Source organism: Chelonia mydas, chromosome 9 (assembly GCF_015237465.2).
Source record: "Chelonia mydas isolate rCheMyd1 chromosome 9, rCheMyd1.pri.v2, whole genome shotgun sequence".
In the NCBI taxonomy this organism is placed as follows: domain Eukaryota; kingdom Metazoa; phylum Chordata; order Testudines; family Cheloniidae; genus Chelonia; species Chelonia mydas.
Window position 1 is genome coordinate 43931358 of NC_057855.1, and position 21489 is coordinate 43952846.

General features: G+C 41.5%; 1 protein-coding gene across 7 annotated transcripts in view; it reads right to left on the reverse strand.

The window, feature by feature from the left end:
* The window catches only part of ANKMY1 (ankyrin repeat and MYND domain containing 1), a 53962-nt gene that overhangs the window by 20005 nt on the left and 12468 nt on the right, over window positions 1-21489 (reverse strand). For 5 of the 7 annotated variants that reach the window (XM_043522176.1, XM_037908654.2, XM_043522177.1 and 2 more), the window contains exons 4-11: window positions 19006-19469; window positions 17770-17986; window positions 15720-15884; window positions 14349-14725; window positions 12660-12831; window positions 10557-10697; window positions 5815-5967; window positions 2128-2235 (exon numbers count right to left, since the gene is read on the reverse strand). In XM_043522176.1, coding sequence (XP_043378111.1) covers window positions 2128-2235; window positions 5815-5967; window positions 10557-10697; window positions 12660-12831; window positions 14349-14725; window positions 15720-15884; window positions 17770-17986; window positions 19006-19469 — 1797 coding nt within the window. The remainder of the gene's footprint in view (window positions 1-2127; window positions 2236-5814; window positions 5968-10556; window positions 10698-12659; window positions 12832-14348; window positions 14726-15719; window positions 15885-17769; window positions 17987-19005; window positions 19470-21489) is intronic. The other 2 variants (XM_043522181.1, XM_043522180.1) reach the window with 1 other exon arrangement.

Consider the following 21489-nt stretch of genomic DNA (forward strand, 5'->3'; position numbering starts at 1 on the left):
CCATGGGCTTTGGTACAGTGCATGGACTGGGAGACCAGGGATACTATACCTTGAGCTGAATGAGGCCAGTTAATCAGACATGATTTTTGCTGAGTTCATGTTATCTATTGCTTAGCACCTCCCTCTCTGTCTTCTAAGTGGTTATAAATACTGCTTTATCAATTGGCCTAGCAGTGTATTGTAATTAAACTTGTTGCTCCATAATTCCCTGGATCACCTAATTTCCTTTTATTTAAAGAGGGGAATTATGATAGATAATAAAATAAAATAAAATAAAATAAAATAAAATAAAATAAAAGGTCCCTTGTGTCCACAAGGAGCTTCATCAATGTCAATGGGGCTCCATGCGAGCACAGGAATCTGTTCACCCAAAGCCAACTGTAGGACTGAGGCCTAGGTTAGTTCTTTTCTTATCTTCTGGGATTTCAGCTGTTCTCCTTGGATTCTCAAACAAACATACAGCTCCCTCAAAAGTCAGTGTCTCCAATACTACTTTCCCTCCCTGAGAACTCAACTACATTGTACAGAGTAGTACTGCATTTGGATTTACATTTACTGGGCTAACAAGTAATGAAGAATACTGCCCACATGCAACGTGGGTGAGTTAATACTGCTATTATTAATGTATTTAGCACTGTAGATTAACCAGTTGTAAAGCACTGTGCCGGATGTGCCAAAGAACTGGAGTCCAGATCCAAGAGCTATTTAGGTCATTACATGATCCTTAGCATCACAGCTAACAAGCTAGCACCAAGTGGACTCAGTACAATATTAGCCAAGACTTTAATTACAGTATAAACAAGTGCTATATAGAGAATCAATATGTGGCCATTCTACTTGGAAATACCTAAAGGATGCTAACAAAGTCAAATACTTTTCAGTAGTTTCCTTTCCATTTCTTTGTGCATTTAATTTAAAAAAAAAAATTCAAGTCAGGCGAAGCAATCTTCTTCAGATGGGAATTTCCTACACTGTGCTTCAGAACTAACTTTAGCCCTTTTTTATATTAAGAAAATCAAGAGATCTCTATAATACAGTAAAACCCAACCCTTTTGTGAAGTTATTCAAAACTTTATATTAAAATCTAAAAACCTTCCCTTTTCATTTTATTGCAACTAACAGTTTCTTTTATTGAGAGAGAAAATAAGGAGAAATTACCCCAACAGTGTACACCTCCTGGAGCAACTGTGGGATTTTTTAAGTATTGCCCTATTGTCTTTATTAAACGCAAAAATGAATACATGCACACTTTAAGGAGAGCAGATTTTAGTAGTAATAGTGCGAAACTTACAAAAAATCACATTCAGACCTCCAGTGAATCTGCTAGACTGGATTCTGGAGGCACAAAAGTCCCACAGCATGGGCAATTAAAATTGAATGTGTATTCTAATGATCCCAAGGTTCAAACACACACTAACAGGAGCAGATGAGGAGGATCCAGGTCAAGAGGAATCATCTATACAGTGGCTGAAACGTTCTCTCTTAAGCAGCTCTTAAAAAGTGCTTATTTCCAAAGCAATTAATGCCTGGATAGTGCATCTATATGGAAATTTTATAAAGGGCATGCTCAGTACAGCATTTTCAGATGTTAGTAGTTTTGATCATTTCAAACCAAACTGTTTTATATAGGAACTACATTACTGAATCAGACCAGCGAGCCATCTATTCCAATGTCAAGTCTCTGATAATAGCCAGCATTAGATGCATCAGAAGGTACAAGTAGTAACTTGGTGGACAGTTACAGAATGTCTGTAGAGGAAGATTCTTCCTAATCCCATCAGTTAGTGCTTGACTTAAACCCAAAAGTATGATGGTTTATGTTCTTTGTAATATTTTCAGGGTATCCTACAGTGTAAGTGGATGTTCTCATGATCCATATAGATAGATATTCCTTTCTGAATCCTGCTAAGCTCTTAGCCACCAATCCATAAAGAGAAATCCCCATTTAATACAGTGGAAAACTCAGGTTATGTCCATAGCTTTGAAAGAAAAGTAAATTTAGATACTTTCATTGGAAATAAACATGGGTCACTCCAACACACAAGCCATCTTGGCTCCTACCCGGGAAGGAACCAAAGCAAAAATTAACCAAGTAAATAAAGAAAGAAGGAATTAGATGATGCTCACCAAGTCATTCCCACTGGCAATTGCCAGGGAAAGTGGTGAATGGCCACTCCACAAGGTGTTAGGATTTGCCTTATGAGTTAAGAGGAGGTGGACAACATCTCTGACATGCTGGGTAGGGGGGGAAAAGGTAGAATTAGATCATAAAAAAGAAAAACAAGACATTAAGCTTATGAAAAACAACAGCATTAAACACTTGCTATAAACACATACACATATTACATAGAAAAAAAACATTTAAAAAAGAACATTATTAAGGCTGCTTCTTTAACCCTCAAAAGTTGGCAATTGCCAAAATTAAGGTTGTGTGTGCAACCTTAACTGGTCCCCCTTGTGCATACACATTAAAATTCAGTCTTTATTTACAAGATCACATACTATTGTTATCATTGCATAATGACAGGTTTCAGAGTAGCAGCCGTGTTAGTCTGTATCCGCAAAAAGAACAGGAGTACTTGTGGCACACTGTATTTTCCACTGCATGCATCCGATGAAGTGGGTTTTAGCCCACGAAAGCTTATGCTCAAATAAATTTGTTAGTCTCTAAGGTGCCACAAGTACTCCTATTTTTATCATAGGACCCCACCCTCATTCAGTGCACATGATGGACACATGGTAGAAATGAATTAGGGTTATGTAGTGAAGAAGACTGTTGTCTGGAAGACCCCTGCCTCTTTTGTTGCAGAAATTGGACGGTGTGTAGTGAAGGAGGCAGAGGATTGCAAGAAGAGAGAGGAGGGTCTCAAGATTAAGGCAGCTGAATGCTGTCCTGGAGAACTGGATTCTACCCCTGTCTCTGCACAAGGTTTCTATGTGATGCTGGGCAAGTGACATAAGCCAAACTTTTCAAAGGTGGTCACTAAGTGAGTATTCTTCATTTTCCAGGTCCCTGACTTGAGAACTTGGGGTCTATTTGCAGAAGTGCTGAGCACTCAAAGCTGCAACTGAAGTCAACAGGAGTTGCGCTTTCCATATGTGGAGTGCTCTATAAACTTAAGTGCTCTGAGAAATCAGGTCCTAGTCATCTCAAATTGGGCACCCAAAATTAATGGATACCTTTGACTTTAATCTCTCTGTGCCTCAGTTCCCCATCTCTATAATGGAGATAATATACCTCATTTCACAGTGGTGTTGTGAAACTAACTTCATTAATGTTTGTGAAGCACTCAAATATTATAGTGATAAGCGCCACAGAAAATCCCATGAGGAAATTAATACTTCAGCCATCACAACAGGATCTGAAGACTGTGCACTAAGTAAGGCCTGGGGCCATAGACCGAATTAGGAGAAAAAGTACTGAATAGCAACTCGCTAAGTAAATATTGTCCATTCTGTACACTTAATGAAGCAGGGGTCCTGTGGAAAAAATAGAATGTGATCATGCAATTAAAGATTGGTTGCACAGGCAACCTTAATTCTGGCATTTCCTAATTTTTGAGTGCTTCAGAATGCAACATTAATAATGGCCTTTTAATGATCTTCTGTGTGTATAATTCCCTAGCTTTTTAATAAAGCACAATGAAAACAGAAATTCGTCCTGTGGCTGCACAGGGACCCCGACATGCATCATCAGCAGAGTTGGGACCGATAGATCCACCGCACAGACCACTGCCACTTGAGCTAATGGAATAACAACTGATAGCAGCAGGAGATTGTAATCCTCTATGTGGACCAGCACTACACGAGCATGGGACACTTTGCAAGTGGGTTTCCTAAATATTTGGTGAGGTTCAGGGATCTTGGTTCCATCCCAGGCTCCAGAGGGGAGTGTGCTCTCTAGTGGGCACAGGCCCTTCTGCCCATTCCCACCAAGCATGACCCTTTCTGCCCCATCCCCTCCAACCTGTCCCATCTCTTTGCCCCAGTATTCTCATTCCAGTCCCAGACTCCTTCCCCAGCAAGTCTTAGTCTCACCATTCTGATCTCCCTGACCCAGTGTTCCCTTCATTCCTTGCACAGCATTCCCAGTTCTCCCCTCAATCCCCAGGGGCCTCATTTCACCTGTCTCTCCCCATTCCCCTGGTCTCTAGGCACTCCCAGTCAAATTTCTAAGCATAGGATTGCTAGAGCTTTTCAAAGAAAAACCACCAGAATTTTTTAACATGGGCAAAACCCATTTATTTTTCCCTAGCCTCATTCTCAGAAAAACATGAATCATTTTGGCTGAAATAGTCCACAAAAAAGGCAGACACTTGGCATGGAAAATTTCAGCATAAATAGTGAAAGCATGGCAAAGTTATGAGCATCTTAAGACAGTCTTATGATGGGAAATGTTCGGCAGCCTTCGTAAAAGGCAGTGCTACCAGTCCCACCTGCAAAATAGATACACACATATGCATGAAAAAACCTAACAGCCCCCAATTTCAATCACATTTTCCAGAATAGTTCCCCATGAAGCAAAGAATTTATAACATATACCAAGGAATCTTACACTACGATATAAATCCTTGAATGCAGGAGCTGACAGCGTAAATGCAAAAGGGAGCTCTACAATAGAGGTTAGTTATACAAGAATGGTAACCTTTAAATACTCAATAGCTTCAAAACAACTCTAGGATAAAAACAGATTGAAATTCCTGGAAACTAAGATCTACAGTAATTAAAATTCTTAATTATGTATGATTTTGAGAGAGGATCGAGAGGTAAGGTTAGCTTATTGACTTTTTATTTGTATGTAAAAGCAACCATAAAAAACCTGCCTGGTAAGAAATGCATGTCAGCAAAGCAATCAACTCCTGAAAGGACACAATGTATTGAACGCAACACATCCTGGCATAGTAAATGGGACTTTTTCACATTTGCTAAATTTCATAGGGCCAGTCATCAAATGTAATTAAGAAGAAGATAATAGAAACCTTTACACCGTTTCTATTTAGAGTCCGCTTTAAGGCAAGGCATTAAAAAGAGGTCGAAAGTCAAAGAATGAAGTTACGTGAAAGAATCCTAATATGTAGAACCGCAAGATCAAAGCGGCAGGATAGACAATCAGAGGAAGAAAACGGGATATAGTAAGTGACAACGTGTAATGGAAATCAATTAGTTATGGCTTGACTTTTGGGGAAGGCAGGGTTGAGGGGGGCTTCTAATTAAAAACTTGTTTACTGTACTGGGCGCTGCTAAATTTTTGTGCTAGACAGACCAAAAAAATAAACCAAGCAGAGTTCAAAAAACCCTCAGTCAATCTACCAGGCTAAACACTGCCATTGATTCTGGCCATGCCTACAAGCACCTCATGCAAAACAAGTATTAAAATAACGTCCCTGCCTCAAAGTGTTCACAATGCGGAATTTGGCCAGGACAGGAGGAAAAGAACAAACAAAAAGGGGCTGGGTCAGGAAGGGCGGTTCTATAAACCACATGGTACAGTTGTTCAATCATAATAGAGGGTTTTTGACGTATTCGTTCAGTCCATTTCTTGTTGGGCCACCAGACCATCTACACTAGTGGCTGGCCACCCATAGCTAAAATCCCCAGAGCAGCCAAGATCACACATACTAAAGGATCAGACCCTTCCCATAAAAGAGATGAGAGTTTTATTTCTTCCACAGAAGCCACATGAAATCAGATCCTATGGAGGATTCCCCAGTAGGGTAAGATATGTCATTTGAAGATTGGGAATTATGTGTATTCTACAGGAGCAAAACCACAGCCTAAAGGAGGGACATTTCTACAGTTCCATTGTGCTCCTACCTTGGGGTTATCCTCTCTCTCACAGGCAATATGCAAAGGAGTCCTCCCACCTTCCTCTGGGACAAGACTAGAAGATGAGTAGTATTCACTAGGAGGTCCAGTTTCATTATTAAGTTTCATGGCAATAATAACTGGTGATTCGGCAGGCTCATTCTGAATGTAAAGAAGTCAGAAGAAACAGATACGCACACTTTCAGTATTGCTTAGAGATAAGCAAATAGAAAATACATTGGTCCAGGAATCCACTGGTCTGTACATAAACCACTATTCTGGATTTGCTCACTACAACACAGTAGACACAGCATAAGCAACCTCCACCCTTCCCATTTCCTTCTTTAGATTCAGGCTCCATTTGTTGGACTGCTGCAGCACTGCATCCTGAAAAGCATAAAACCCACTGTAGGCCAGTGGCATTAAGATACCTTTCTTTCTAACATCTACAAACATTGATACACACAGAGGGTCTTCCTACCCCAATGAATGTATTCCATTTTGAGAAATAAAAGTTATGACAGGAGACGAATTTTCTTTCTCGTAAACATGGGGCATGCATTGGTCTGCGTGTTACTAGCAAATAAGTAACAAAGGAATCAAATACAAGAGCCACATAAAGCTCTCTAGGACAAATTAAAGTTTACCTTATTGATTTATTTTTTATTTTATTTTATTGCATAATTTAAATCAAAGGGAGCTTAAAGGACCAAATGCTGCATCAGTTGAGAAGAGAAAATGAGTCTTATGAGTGCTTCATAGAATTGCTTCTCAAGTGACTTCATTGAAAAGCTCCGTGATTTTCACCCACAGGCCCTTGAGGAATGTACTTTGATACCTCCAGGAGGGGTCTTATTTGGATGCTTTCCATGCTTGATAAGTGTTTGATTAGACCCATTAAGAGGCAGAGTAGTACTGCAGGCCTTCAGACATTTTTAAGATTCCAGTAAATTAGGTTCTTCTCCGCACTTTGGTCCATTTCACATCCAGATTACGAGGCTGTTTTTTTAATATTTGAGTTTAGGGGGAAAATAAAGGGAGATAAATTGTTTGGTTTAGGTGGAGCTCGGTGATTTGTTTTGCTTTTGTTTAGTTTTAGTTTTGTTTTCGTGGCTTTGTACAAAGTCAAGACCGATCTTAAGAACCATCTTTTTAAAGAAAGAATTAAAGATAGGATTCTTTAAACTGATACAGCTCCCAGTTCACTCCCCGAACTAATGCAATTGCTATAACAGAAGAAGACAAACAAATATGGCAAGGCCTTCTCTAGAGGATCAAAAAGTAGACTCTCAGAGCCTGTAGTGCCAAGATTCAAGTGCCCCAGTTCCACTGCAAGTATCTGTAGTGCAACAGCTCTGAAGAAACAGAAGATGTGAAGAGAAAACTGACACAAGAAATCTCATACTACTAACCCTGAAAGCAGAGAATTGAACCTTTAGATAAAACTCAGGCTTAATCCTTTATGAAAGCCACCTATGAGAAATCAGTGGTCTCTGTCAGACATTTGGAGCACAGCTAAACTGAGATCTACGTCTGAAGTGAATAAATTCTCCCAGGGCGTTTGTAAACACTGCTTATGGAAGCTTAAGATTTTAATAGAAGGTTAACTGGCTCCTGACAGTATCCATGTTGCTGGAGGCTATAAAACTAGTGTGTGAAGTTCAGGATGACTGAAGGGGTCCAGCTGCAGCAGAGTGTTGGAAAAACTAGATGCTTCCAACGTTTATAGACTATCATCACTTTGAGCCAAGGGAAATGCAGTCTGGTTAGAATTACAAATGCTCCATCTAGTCCTATTTCCCTCAAACCATTTTGACAATTAGAGAAGATGGGGAAGCTTTACATGAGTACATCTGCCCACAGATAGAGGTATTTTCTGTGCTTATGGATTCCATTGACAAGAATAAAATAATGGTACCTTCCTGCTTTCAAATCACAAAAAAAAAATCTAGATATGTGTCAACCAAGCCACACAACCGTGCCCTAGGCATACGTTGCTCTAGTAGACAGGCCCCGCTTCCACAGGAGTGAAGAGATTTTTGTGGCCTTATGGTTTAGACCTATGCCCTATGCTCCTGCTTGCCGGTGTGCATATATCACCACTGCCCATTTGACCTCTCCAAGTGGAATATGAAGATGCTGCTGGGAAATGTTTGAAGAAGGACTTCAGTGACAATGCCATCAGCTTTGGAGGCACTGTCAGTCTTCAGTTTTTGTCCTCTAGTCAGGAAGAAGAATGGATGGATTTAGGGGTGCTGCATTGCACTGGGTTTGTATGTGCTCAATGCTGCTATGAGTAAATACTGCAGACGCTTGAAGGCAAGCAGCTGAGCAGAAGGATTAAATCTGTAATTTTAGAAGTGAGAATAATAGGAGTGTTACCAGTTGAGGTATCTTAAAAAATCAGCTCAGAGATGAATAAATGCAGAGATGATACACGGCGTTTTTTGTATTTTTGGTTAATTAGGAATCAGGTTAGCACAGGTTAGCACTGGACTATGTAGAAAGGAGTTTCCTTTAAGTAAGTTTTCAGCAGCAAGTCATCCAGGTAACACTGGTATGAATGTACTCTTCTTCATCTGGCCTATCAAGATCGTATCAGCTTGGAGAACATTATAGGATGATATTCCAAATCACATAGACATGAATGGACAACTGCTTCCTCTTAACTGGACAGGAAAATGGTGGCAACCACATCTCATGGGGAAGGATAAGATTCCTGAGATCTACTAAGAACAATGTGGAATATTTTCTCTTTCAAATCTCCATTCCGTTACAGATATAGACTGAACAAGGATAGAATCTGCCCGTATTCTACGGACTGCCAGCAACCCAAGAAGACACATGGATCAGGTTCCAGAGATGGCACCAGGATTATGGCTCCTGTGATTCAAGAAATTTATTTCTTTGTTTTTACTAGTAACTTCAGCAGTCAAGAGGCTAGAAGGAAAAGAAGCAAATTCTCTAAGGTGCTCCTTTTTGTCCTATAGTTAGAATGCTCCTGTCTAGATGGATTTTCCAGAGGAGAAGGGGAAATGTTCAGGTTTCTCTTTGCGCTTATGGATTTCTAAACCAACAAAAATACACTGTGTTGAGCTCTGTCCTGCAGAGTTGAAAAAATACTTCCCAACTCCAAAAGAACAAAATGGCCAGATTGACTAACAGCCCTGGCAAGCTGGTGGTATGAACTCACAGGCCAGTATCTGCTGTATTGCTCGGTGGAGAGCTACCGGTAGGCCCATTAGGGTACCAGGGGAAATATGGTCACTGCAAAGCACACAACGAGGAACCAGAGAGGGGAGAATTCAGGCTTGCTTTGCCTGCAGCTCCCAGCTATTGGCTGGTTTCTTGGCACACAAAGGATGGCAGTAAGTGAGAGGCCAGTGGTTCTCAGCTGGGGTACATACACCCCTGGGGGTATGCAGAGGTCTTCCAGGGGCTACATTAACTCATCTAGACATTTGCCTACTTTTACAACAGGCTACATAAAAAGCACAGGCAAAATCAGTACAAACTAAAATTTCATGCAAACAATAACTTGTTTATACTGCTCTATATACTAAAATGTAACTACAATGTTTATCTTCTAATTGATTTATAATTATATGGTAAAAATGGGAAAGTCAGCAATTTTTCAGTAATAGTGCGGCTGAGACACTTTGTATTTTTATGTCCAATTTTGTAAGCAAGTAGTTTTTAAGTGAGGTGAAACTTGGAGGTGTGCAAGACAAATCAGACTCCTGAAAGGGGTACAGTAGTCTGGAAAGGTTAAGAGCCACTGGGATGGGCCACTCTTCTGCATTGCTGAGAGAAGCCAGTAGAAGATGTGCTGAAATAATGGTCTGGGCTAGGCCACTGGGACACAAATTGGGAAGGAGTCAAAGGGAATGGATATTTAGCGCATAGGATGCTCAGGATGACCTAACAGGAAGGTCAATGGATTCCCAATTACTGGAACTTAAATTTATTTTAAGCTGTCAACAATTTGAGAAAGAAACCCCCAACATACACTAAGCACTCTGCTGCAGACAGCTGTACATCTTAGGCTTTGTTTGCACTAGAAAAATTTTGCCAGTAAACCTTCCTAGTGCTCATACCAGCAAAAGAGTGCTTCTGCTAGCCTAGCGCATAACGTTTCCCTGAATGAAATAAGCTGAGCCATCAAAAGCACTTTTTTGCCGATATTAACAAATCCACACTAGGGCTTCCACCTGTATAAAAATTTTGTTCAAAAACAAAATCACACCCCTAAGTAACACTGATATACTGGCAAAAGCTTCTAGTGTAGATCTGGCCTAATGCTACTCTGGATTCAGAGCGCAGTGCTGCAGGGTTCCAGCAGGAGGAGTCTGGATTCAAGAGGAAGGAAGAAACAATTAAGCAGCCTCCATAGTGCTGGAACAAGCAGATTCAGCCCACAAAAATGTTTCTTTCTGAGGAAGAGTGATTTAGGCTCAATACTACAGTTGTCCATCACCTACATCTATTCAGTTGTGTGTAGCAGACTTTTAGCCTGTGCCTAACATGCATCAGGATTCCACAAAAGTGCCTGGTACCTCAAATCATAAATAAGTGTTATTGTAACCCTCTATGTATGTCAGTGATATGCCAGGTTTTTTCAGAGGAAGTGCAATTATTCCAACAGTGCGCAGAGGTTTCAATCCAACGGGCAGGCAACCAATTCCCTGCTTGGGTGTCCCACAGCCCACACCTAAACAGTTGGAAGAGGATGGAGTTATGATGCAGCATACCCAGTCTGGTGCATATACATCATCTTCGTCTCCTGCCCTTGCATCGGGATCTGTAGCTGAATGAAGGATTAATTCCGTTATCTTGACCCCTTCTTCACCAGGAATGGCCACAGCAATATGAAGAGGCATTAAACCTCCCAGCTGAAAAATAAATGTGGCATTAAGACTCTTTTGTCTATCACAAGTAACTTCTAAAAACTAAGGTACTGGATATTTTTCCAATATCAATCCTCAGGCCCCATCTACGTTAGCCTAGAAGTAGAGTCAAAGGATTGTGTTTATGGTTAGTTTAAATTCTGTTTGGCTTAATACTCCCCAACGTCCATTTCACCCCTAACCCACTGCGATCATGAATATTCCCGCAGGCACTGCCCAGCCAAAACAGAATATGATACAGCATTAAAACCACTCTTACATCACCAGTTTGCACCCATATAAGATACAAAAAGGAAGAGAGCCTATTTCTGGCCCCTGACTCATAAGCCAGTACACACTGATGGGTCACATGCATTGTCTTGTGAAACACTGTTTGGAAGTCTGCTGAGCAATCCCAGCATGGTGTCAGGTTCCATAAACACAGGAACCTCAACACCTGCTGGTGCTACTCCCATTGGGGCTCTACTCTGAATCATTTACGTTCTCTTGGACTGAGTCTACATTGGACTTCCAGAAAGCAATGGAGAAAGCCAGGAGAGCCTTCTGTCTGACACCTGTGAGTAAATCTCACAGCACAACCAGACAAGACAGGCACAGCTGCTGAATCCTGAGACAGTCTGCTGGGCTTCTGCTTCTCCAGACCCTCAGGGTACAAAAGGGATAGAGAAAGGACAGCTTTCACTGGTACCAGGGCAGAGAGGTACCCAAAGGCCCCAGCAGGAGCTACAGGGCAGGCTTCAAAGTGGAAATAATGATACTGACCTCCTATGTAAAGTGCTTTGAAACCTACTGAAGAAAAGCACTACATAAAAGAGTTAGCTATTATTACACTATTATCCACAGACTCCAAACAAAATAAGATGGAGCTTTAAAACTGAAGTACTGACAGCTAATGCACTCGGAGGCAAAACAGGACACTCTGTAGTGAAGTGTATATTTGAGGTGAGATGAGATGATGATGTCCAGGTAGAGCCTGTCAAGCTAAAAAGCCAGGGGAACTTCTTCACTGACTAGTCAGAAAGCAATAGGAAGATGGAATATAAAGGGGGCAGCCACATTTCAGTGCAGGAGCTAGTGTAAGATGCCTTCTGCTGAAACGATTGGTATGTAACTTTGAGCCTGGGGAGTTCCCACCTGGGCCATTTGCAGGCACACTCACCAAGTGCAGAGATCTAGCACAAACTGTATTTTTAGAGAACAGACTATGAATGCACAGCATGCTGACCACTCGAGAGTCATTTCCCAAGTAAAGAGAAATGCTAACACTAAAAGCAGAATAAATATTGGGAAATAAAATTGACTTTTGAAATCCTCTCAGCTTTAGTACCACAAGAACCTAAGAACATAAGAATGGCTATACTGGGTCAGATCAAAGGTCCATCCAGCCCAGTATCCTGTCTACCGACAGTGGCCAATCCCAGGTGCCCCAGAGGGAGTGAACCTAACACGTAATGATCAAGTGATCTCTCTCCTGCCATCCATCTCCACACTCTGACAAACATAGGCTAGGGACACCATTCCTTACCCATCCAGGCTAATAGCCATTAATGGACTTAGCCTCCATGAATTTATCCAGTTCTCTTTTAAACCCTGTTATAGTCTTAGCCTTCACAACCTCTTCAGGCAAGGATTTCCACAGGTTGACTGTGAGTTGAGTGAAGAAGAACTTCCTTTTATTTGTGTTAAACCTGCTGCCCATTTACAATGGGTAAGCATTATGTCAGCAGGGAAACACACACATAGAACTAGACCTTCACTAGAGTAAGGACATTTTTTTTTAAAAGTGAAATGATTTTAATAGGATTACTCCTTTGGAATTACAAAGCTGAAATCAGGCAGTCGAACTATCATTAGAATTATGACACTTTACAAGTGGGCATTAAAGTTGTATCGCTGATCACTCTAGAATATTACATTTGGTTGTTATTAGTAATTATTATCCATTACCCTGGATGGAAGTCGTATGTCAGTCCTTGCTCCTGCTGCTAATAGTAGTTTCACTGCTCCTACATCCGCAGCTTTAACAGCAAAGAATAGGACATGCAGAGGGATCCTGCAAACATTGGGGTCTGCACCTCTGCGGAGAAGTAGTTTGACCGTGGTCCATCTCTTTCGGTGCCTAAAGTCAACATGGCAAATAACAGAATAAGCTGTCAATAACTCATAAAAAAACACTAAGGGACATATTTTTAAACACTGGATCTTAAGCTGACCCAGGCTCAGGGGCTGTTTAATTGCAATGTAGACGTTCGGGCTTGGGCTGGTGCCTGGGTTCTAGGATGCTGTGAGGCAGGTGTGCAAACTGGTACTTGGGCCCAGGGAGAGAATGTCTGCTGTACCACCCCTTGTGAGACTGTAATGTGCACCACACAGCAATGCTATGCCATGCAGAGGGTGTGGTGGTAACGTGGCCTCTCTTATACCAGCCCCTCTCAGCACTTTGAATCCCAAGGGACACTAGCAAGAGCAGACCCCATACTCAGAAAACCCCAGAGATTACAAATGTAGAAGATCCCTGCATGGGAGTGGACAAGTGAGGTAAGAGAAGGTTACTTGCATCTTCCACACCTTGCACATGTGAGCCATAATCTGGCCTATACGTGTTTGTCCTAAAAAACTGCAGGACTAATGTTTCCCAAACAGCAGATCCCAATCCACCAGTGGGTTGCAAGAAGGGTCTAGATGGGTTGCAGGCCTGGTGCAGAGGGGAGGCCCTGGGATGGGTGAGTGGGGAGGGTCTGAAGACCAAGCCCGGCCCACACTCACCCCGCAGAAGCAGCTCCTTTCCCTCAGGTCTCGGCCCAGCTCCTCACTCTGGGTGTTGTGACCTGGCACCCAAGGTCACAGAGCCACTCACTCAAATTTGGTCCAGCCTCCCCTCAGCCCATCATGACAGAGAGGCAGCTGGGCCAAACTTGAGCTGTGCTGCAACCCCAACTTCTTGTTCTCCAACCAAGTGCCTTCCAGAGCCTCCTGTTTGCATGGGGCCAGGAAGAGAACTGCAGCGTCAGGATGAAGGGTGCTTCTGGAGGTGGTCAATGCCTCCTCGCAGGGCAAAGAGAGGAGGTAGTGCAGGAGAAGGATGATGGCCTGTGATTTGGGGGGCTATCGCCCCCCCACATTAATCTGGGCCCTACGCACATATGCAGTTTGTCTGTGTGTTCATCTGGCCCTGGCAACATATCCAGATTTTTTTTTAAAGAGGTGCCAGGCTGTGACAGCAATACTCAGTAGAGCACAGACTAGTTTTGCATAATACAGAAATGTTTTTATGAAGATAATATAGAATTACTATTACTATTGCACAGTACAGGATTTTTAAAATAGTTTCTTTTTACACACACACACAATATATATATGTAATGCTGAGTCATAAAAAAAAGACAAAATGGTGGGTCATCTTATTAAAATGGTTTTAAGGAGTGAAATTCAGGCCTTCTCCCTGTCAGGTAAGGACCCATGGAATGCCCCTTGATCAGGCATGCCTGGTTGATCTATCCCAAGCAAATGCAGAGTCGTTCTTCCCCACAAACATGTAAAACTATTCTTGTTACTTTCTCTGTGCAATAGGGTTCAGTGGAGCTTGTCTAACCTTTCCAGAACACAGAGCCAGTGGTTTTTCTTAGTAGCACTTACTCAGATATTGATAACGCCATTTTTCTCATGGTGCCGTCAGCCCCACCATGTCCATTGACATAGGCATAGGAGGGTACTCTCAGCAAACTCTGGCTGAAGGCATCTGCACTCTGCTGCAAAGCTTTTAGAGAAACCTTGATTCCGTAGTTGAAAACAGTACAGTTCGACTCAAAATTGGATTCAGTGCTGGAGCCAGTCCTCTTTTCTAAACTTGCAAGATCCGTTTCATCCAATGTGTTTCTATCATCAGAAACAGACTCTGCCTTTTCCCCAGGCATAGGAGGTACCACAGCTGACTGACGAACAGGACCAGTTAAGCGTTTCTGTTTTGCTGGTGCCAATGGAAGTGGTGCAGATCCATCTTCCAACTGCTCATCCTTATTTAAAGATTTTTAAAAATTAAAATGACATAAATGAAGAAAATATGGAAAATCCTTTCTTCAACAATGAGAATCATCATATCAACATCAGTTCTGGACATCATCAATATGCATGTATACAATAGTACTGGAATTTGGTATATTACAGCTGAATTAAGGTAGAACATCATTTTACTCAGTCTTAATCCACCATTCACGGGAAACATTTTGAATAGTGTGTGTGTTTGGTTTTTTAACCTCCATTGTCAATAAAACCCTCTTAGGAGCTTTCAAATTTCAACCGGTACTCCCTCACTTTATAAACGCTCCAAAACAGACAGGGACATTTCTTGATTTTCAATTTGCACATCAGCACACAAACTAATGAAGACCTGAACCTAAAGCTAGAATCTGAAAGAGTTACCTTGAAGTTTTCTAGGTTTGTGCTGAGCTCTGAGGGAGGGATAGAGTAATGTATATTTTTTTCTGTCTCCCTTTCTTGCAGCAGCCGAGAGACTTTTGAAGTTAATGGGAATCAGGTGCTTAATCTGTCTAGACACTTTTGTAATTATTATTATTTGTATTACCATACTGTCTAGGACTCCCACTTATGGGCCACAACCCTTGTAGTAGGTGTTGTACAAAACACAGAATAAAAGACTGTCCCTGCCCCACTGAGCTTACAAATCTAAGTCCCACTAGGAACTTATCTATCTGTATCTTAAGGCACCTAAATACCTTGGAAAATTTGGCCCAAAGTCTCTGGTACTAATGTGACATATTGACTGCAGAGTAGCCCTGTTACTATTCTGGAGCCTGATGCTGTGCAGTGCGAGCTACCAATGGAAGTCAAGGGCACTCAGCAATTTGCAGGGTCAAGGGAGGTAAGCTGTTTGACTTTTTCCAACTGCTGGAACACTCCCAGCAAAGTAATTTTAAAAAGCAGACCTGTGGCTCATTTGAGGACACGGTGAATTCTGATTTCACAGTTACAGATTAATAATATACTGACCTCGTCTTTTTTAAAGTTCCTCTCAGCAACATTAGCCTTAAATGATTCTATTGGGTAATAAAGAATAATGCACATGGATAGCGCTGATAATCCTTCATCGCTGCATTTATTCACATCAGCTCCATTATCAAGAAGAAGATTAACGATGTCGTCATGGTAATTCAGCTGTGGAGTAAAACATTTGGATGATTGTTTTACAAGTACGTGTGTATATAATACAATTTTAGTCTTCCATGTGAGATTACCTGAAATTACAATTGGGTTTAAAGTTAAAACAAAAAGACACTCACAAAAGACAGACTCAAAACACTATTATTGGTTTCAGTAGCTTTGCGATTTCACTCTCTCTTCTTTTTATGCCAGCGCTGAATTTGGCCCATAAATTAACAGTGATCTCAAAATGTTTCTACTGCTTCAAGTATGTCTTAAAGTTAATGGGGAAGGCTGGCAGAACCAATAAAAAACCTTTCAAAAAAGGTAAAACTATTTTAGGTACGCCCAATGTAAGGCAGGTGTATAATTGCATTTCTTCCGGAGTATGGCTTTTAATGGCACAAACCAAGAATTAGATGTTGGGTAAGTGATGTAACCACTATCACAGCAGCAGCATCCAGAAATGTCAAGTGCATCCATTTACCATTAAGATGATAAAGAGGGCAATCCATGACTAGATGGCATGTTGAGGTACACAAGGGAGCTAAAGAAGCCCCAACAGTAAAGATATAAGTGAAACCACCCCTGATCACAATGTATTCTGTTGTAACAAAGAAGGATCTTTCAGTTCATATGGTTGTTCTAAGGGGCATTCCAGAGCTGATTCAGAGAAACTACCTGCCAAGAAATGCACCACTGATCCAAAATATAGTCCTGCACTGCCTGTTGCTGCTGGTCCTTAGAAACTTTGTGGCTGATGGACGGTCTGTAATTACACTGAAGTCAATGGAGTTTCACCCACTTACAACAACTACTAAATCTGACCTCTTAAACTGGAGTAGATACTACTGGTAGGCATTTCAACTTTTCTTACATTAGTGAGCTACCTGAGAAACGCACTTCATTTAAATAAAATATTTTTTTCATGCTGACTTTTAAAAGGCCTAATGTTTTCAGAGAAGACATAACTGTTGTAAAGCATACTACAATGGAACTCAGGAATCAAATACAACAATACGCTGTATTAATACAACATTTTGGCAGTGAGGATTTCAAAATCAAAACTGTCAGGAAATTCAAAGTGATTGTTGCCAAAGCAACTGCAACTCTGCCACATTGCACACACTGTAAAGGGCAACAGTCTATGTGCATTAGGTTACATTTCATCCTCAGATGTATGCTCAATTTTGACTTTCTGTGTTACGGTGGACAAGTCACTTAACCCCTGTGCCTTCAATATTCTCCCCCCCAAAATCTACTGTATGGTCACAGAACTGCTGGGGGAAGAGGACTAATGTCTACAAAATGACTAAAGCTCATGCAATGAGAGGCCTATACAAAAAGAGAAAAACTATAATGTTCTAAATTAATATGAAATTAATTTTCTCGTTCTAGGGACTTAAACAATTAATTTGATTTTTGCTAGTGATTGTTTTTTAAATAGATGTGAGGTGCCCAGAAGGCTAGGCTGGGCACTGATAAATGTTTAAATAAGGAGCCACATTCTTCCCACAGATAAACTGAAGTCATGCATACATCATAACTCCTCCCCCGCCCAAAAAAAACAGATCCCTTCTGGGTTTGAATATAGCCTGGAACAAGAAAGGGGGGGAGAGAAAGGCAGGAGCAGTTTCAGATCCAGGGATTTAAATCCAGTCCAGTGCAACACCCAAAGTGGATGGATTTGGAATTTTAGGCTTGGAATCATCTTTAATATTACAGAGGGATACATTTTACAGATTTTTTTTTAGCATATTGCTCAGCAAGCTGTCTTTCCTTAAAGATGTTTTTTATCGAGTCTCGCACATTTACTGTATAACAGAGAGAGAGAGACAGATGCAGTAGCAACAAAAAAAATGGTCATTCACAGAGGGAAGAGTCACATTTGGGGTCTTACAGCAGCAGCAGCAAGTGCAGTGTATCCACGCGTGTCAGCTACATCTGGATGAGCTAAGCTGTCCCTCAGAATCTCATAAATTCTATTGAAGTCTCCTGCTGCTGCCTTTTGAATCAGCTGCTCCGAAGCAAGCTCTTTGGGGCCCTTCGGTCCAAAGGTGTCTCGGCTTCCATTCAAAATGATGTTGATATCCCAACTGACCTCTGTTTGACAATGCCTCAAACAGAGGAAAGAGAAAAACATTAAACAGCTGGAGAGTCCACATTTAACTTAAACAGCGATGCAGCAGATACCTGTTATACCATAAAGCTTTTTTTAAAAAAGCCATTGATAATAAAGATCATTGCTAGGTAACATGGGAGAAGAGGGATGGCAACCATTTTTTAAAACTATTTCAGACAGTTCAATTTTGCTCCCACCATGGACAGAGCATAAGGGTGTTAAAATGGTCCAAGAGCTGTGGTATGGGGGACATTAATCACATTCAGGGAAGGGGTTAAAAACATCCAGCCCCAAGAATCTGGATGTTTGCAAGTAAAAATTAAATACCAAGCTCTCCAAGGTTGAAAAAGGCCACATAGTGTGCTTAGAAGATTAAAGAAAGCATACAAGGCACTCATCTGCATTATGGACCACATTTCCAAACAGTGCTGCCTCAGCTGAGGCTGCAAAATGTGCACATGCTGGCACTGCTCCCGCAAACATACCTGTGCATGCAGACAGAGTATTTTCGTGTGTAAGAGAGTATTTGCATGTACAAGTACCTGTCCACATATATAGCGAATGCCAGCTGTATGTGCCCCAACAGCTGAAGACACTTTGGAGCATGTTTTTGCATAATCTAGTGGATAGGGCTCTGTTACTTTGCTGTACAGCCCTGTAGCATAATGGAGTGCCCGATCTAGGTTGGGACTTCTAGGCATTCTATAATGCAAACTAAGAATAATGATGTTTTTGTAGGCACATACTAGGACCCAAGTTGATGGTATATTTCAATGAAAGAAATTTCCTTTCAGTTCAGGAAGTGAGAGAGGAACATGCTGTTTGTTTCACAAAACCTCATTTGCAGTTTGTCAAATGAAATTCTAAACTTAGCCATGGACAGTAGAAATTTTTCTGTGAAGCATGACTTCTGTACCACAACTTGTGCTAAAGATGATCTTTGCAATTGTCTACAAAGAAAATCCCATATATATCCCAACAGACACAAATCACACACAAAAAATCAGTAGCTACCTGTATTTATAGATGTGCTTCTGCATTCTAACCATTAAAGGGCTTGTGTTTTTAACAGGCCATGGTTCTTCATCATACAACTTTTTGTTCTGAAAATATTGGGAATCAAACTCTTTACGGAAGGTGTGAGTCAGGGGAAGGTGATCTGTATCATTTGAGTAGATGTACATTTTTTCAGGCAATATGTAACTGTCATCTAAAAGGAGAAGTTTGTAGTTGTAGAAAAATGGGTCCTGTTCCTCATTCAGATCCCAAAATGGAATCTCCTCATCAGAAAGACACTCTCTCTGGGAATCAGCATCCAAATAGCTGTAGTGTTCTGGGTAATCCGAGAGAGAAAAATGTCCAGGTATTTCAGTACACAGTTTAATTATGTGATTCCTGAGCCACAAGCCAACATCTTGACAGCCATCTGGATAGCTCTGAACTCCTGGTCCAAACCGGTCATCGGCCTTGTATAGTCCCTAAGGAGAGCAATAGTATTAGAGACGACATATACGTCAGACATACTACACAACTTAAAGCCTAGCTTCCATTTAAAAAGTGTAAAACCAAATTTCCTTGGTCTGACCTTACTGTTCCAGTGTCAACTGCCTAGCAACATTTAGAGCAATCTAAGCACCTGACAAGCTGCTCAACTGTTGTATTCACTGTGATTGGTTGCACTGGAACTGCACTAATAATGGTAATGCATGAAACCCATTGGCTGAAGTAAGGTACGAGGAGTGGCTTCAGTGAAGGCAATGAAGCTACAGGTTTTAATTAGGACCATTGAGATGCTTTTATTCACTGTTGAAGAATATTCATACAGCTCAAGCTTTGTTCTTACAAGCGTTCGCAGAAAGTTAATTTCAGCCTTTTGTAGCTTTGTTTAACCAAGAAACCAAGTTTGTTTCATGAGTAAGTGAAATTAGTTTGCAAAGGAAACAGTTTACAAAGGTTAGGTCATTCAGAAATACTGTCTGACCTGTCACAGAGCCCAGGTATCAAGCCCTCTCTACACACTACTTCCCACGGGCAGTTGTTAGCTCAAATACACTCATAAAAAACTATTCACTTTTGAATGAAACAAATTTGTCCATATTATGATCAGTTTGTGGACAACTTGAACAGAAGGGATCAGTTCTCTGACTATACGGTTTGCAATAAGAAGTTCAACCACCTCTAATAGAGTCAACCAGGCTTGAACATTCTACTCAAGAACATTTAGCAACAATGTTCCATTCTATGCATCTGATGAGGTGGGCTCTAGCCCATGAAAGCTTATGCTCTAATAAATTTGTTAGTCTCTAAGGTGCCACAAGTACTCCTGTTCTTATTGTTGCTAAAGTCATCTTCCTGGCTCATCACCTGGACCTGATCAACTCCTCCGAGTCCCTCCACTAGCTCCCCCTTCACCTTCACATCAAACTCTTGCTTCTTAAGTCAGATCCTCAGCTGATGTTAAATGAGCATAGCCTCATTGACTTCAGTAGTGCTACACGGATTTAAAACAGTTTGGGACCTGGCCCCTTGTCTTTAACTGTACGGTCCTTCACAACATAGCCCTACACTTGCTAGCTTATTTACTACCCTATCGTGCCACTGATCCTAGCCTTCCCTCCACCAGCATTTCCAGCTTTTACTATTCACGAGTCAGCATCTGCTTTAAAACTCCATGTTTGCTTTCTCTCCCGCTGCCCCTTATGCCTGGGGGAAAACTCCATGAATAAATCTGCAGGGATACTACCTCATCCTCCTTGTGACTCCCCTCCCCTGCGATGCCTCAAAACCCAGATTGCTGATCATGGCTACACAGCTGACAAGCTGTGACTATCCCTCCTTCCCTTCTTTCATTCCTTTATGCCCTTCTTCCCCATCTCTATCCCCAACTTAAAAAGAAAACTACAATCCATGTAGCTAAGCAAGCTGGGCCAATTCTTTACTGGATTCAATTGCTGGTATGTTGTATCCCCCCGCTACCCTTTGATATCTTTCCACCTTCATGGCAGGTTTTGTCACTCTTCTAGGTCTGTATAGTGCCCAGCACAACAGGAGCCCCAATCCCAACTAAGATGACCAGACATTTGTTAAGCCTAGTAGTGGAGATGAAAAATACTAGCTCACACACACACAAGGATCACCTACTGTGTAAGACTGCCAATCAATTTTCTATTTGATAAACTTCACCTGCCTCTTGTGTTTTTGGGACACCTTCTGTCCCTGCTTGGCTTCAACTCCTCTTTTGTTCCTTCTGTGCATCTTGCTGCACGGTTTTGCGTGCACACTGTTTCCTCTCTTCCTTCCTTCCTTCCCGCTCCACCTCCTTACGTCCTTTCCCCTTTCCTTCCCTACACAGGGTTCAGTCCTCTGCCCCTTTACGTCTGTTGTGCGTCATCTTCCCCAATCCTCCCTCAAATATTTCTCTGCTCTTTAAACACATCCTCTCAACCACTCATTTGCCCATCTTGCCCCCGCCCCTTACCTCTCCACCAGCTCCTGTCC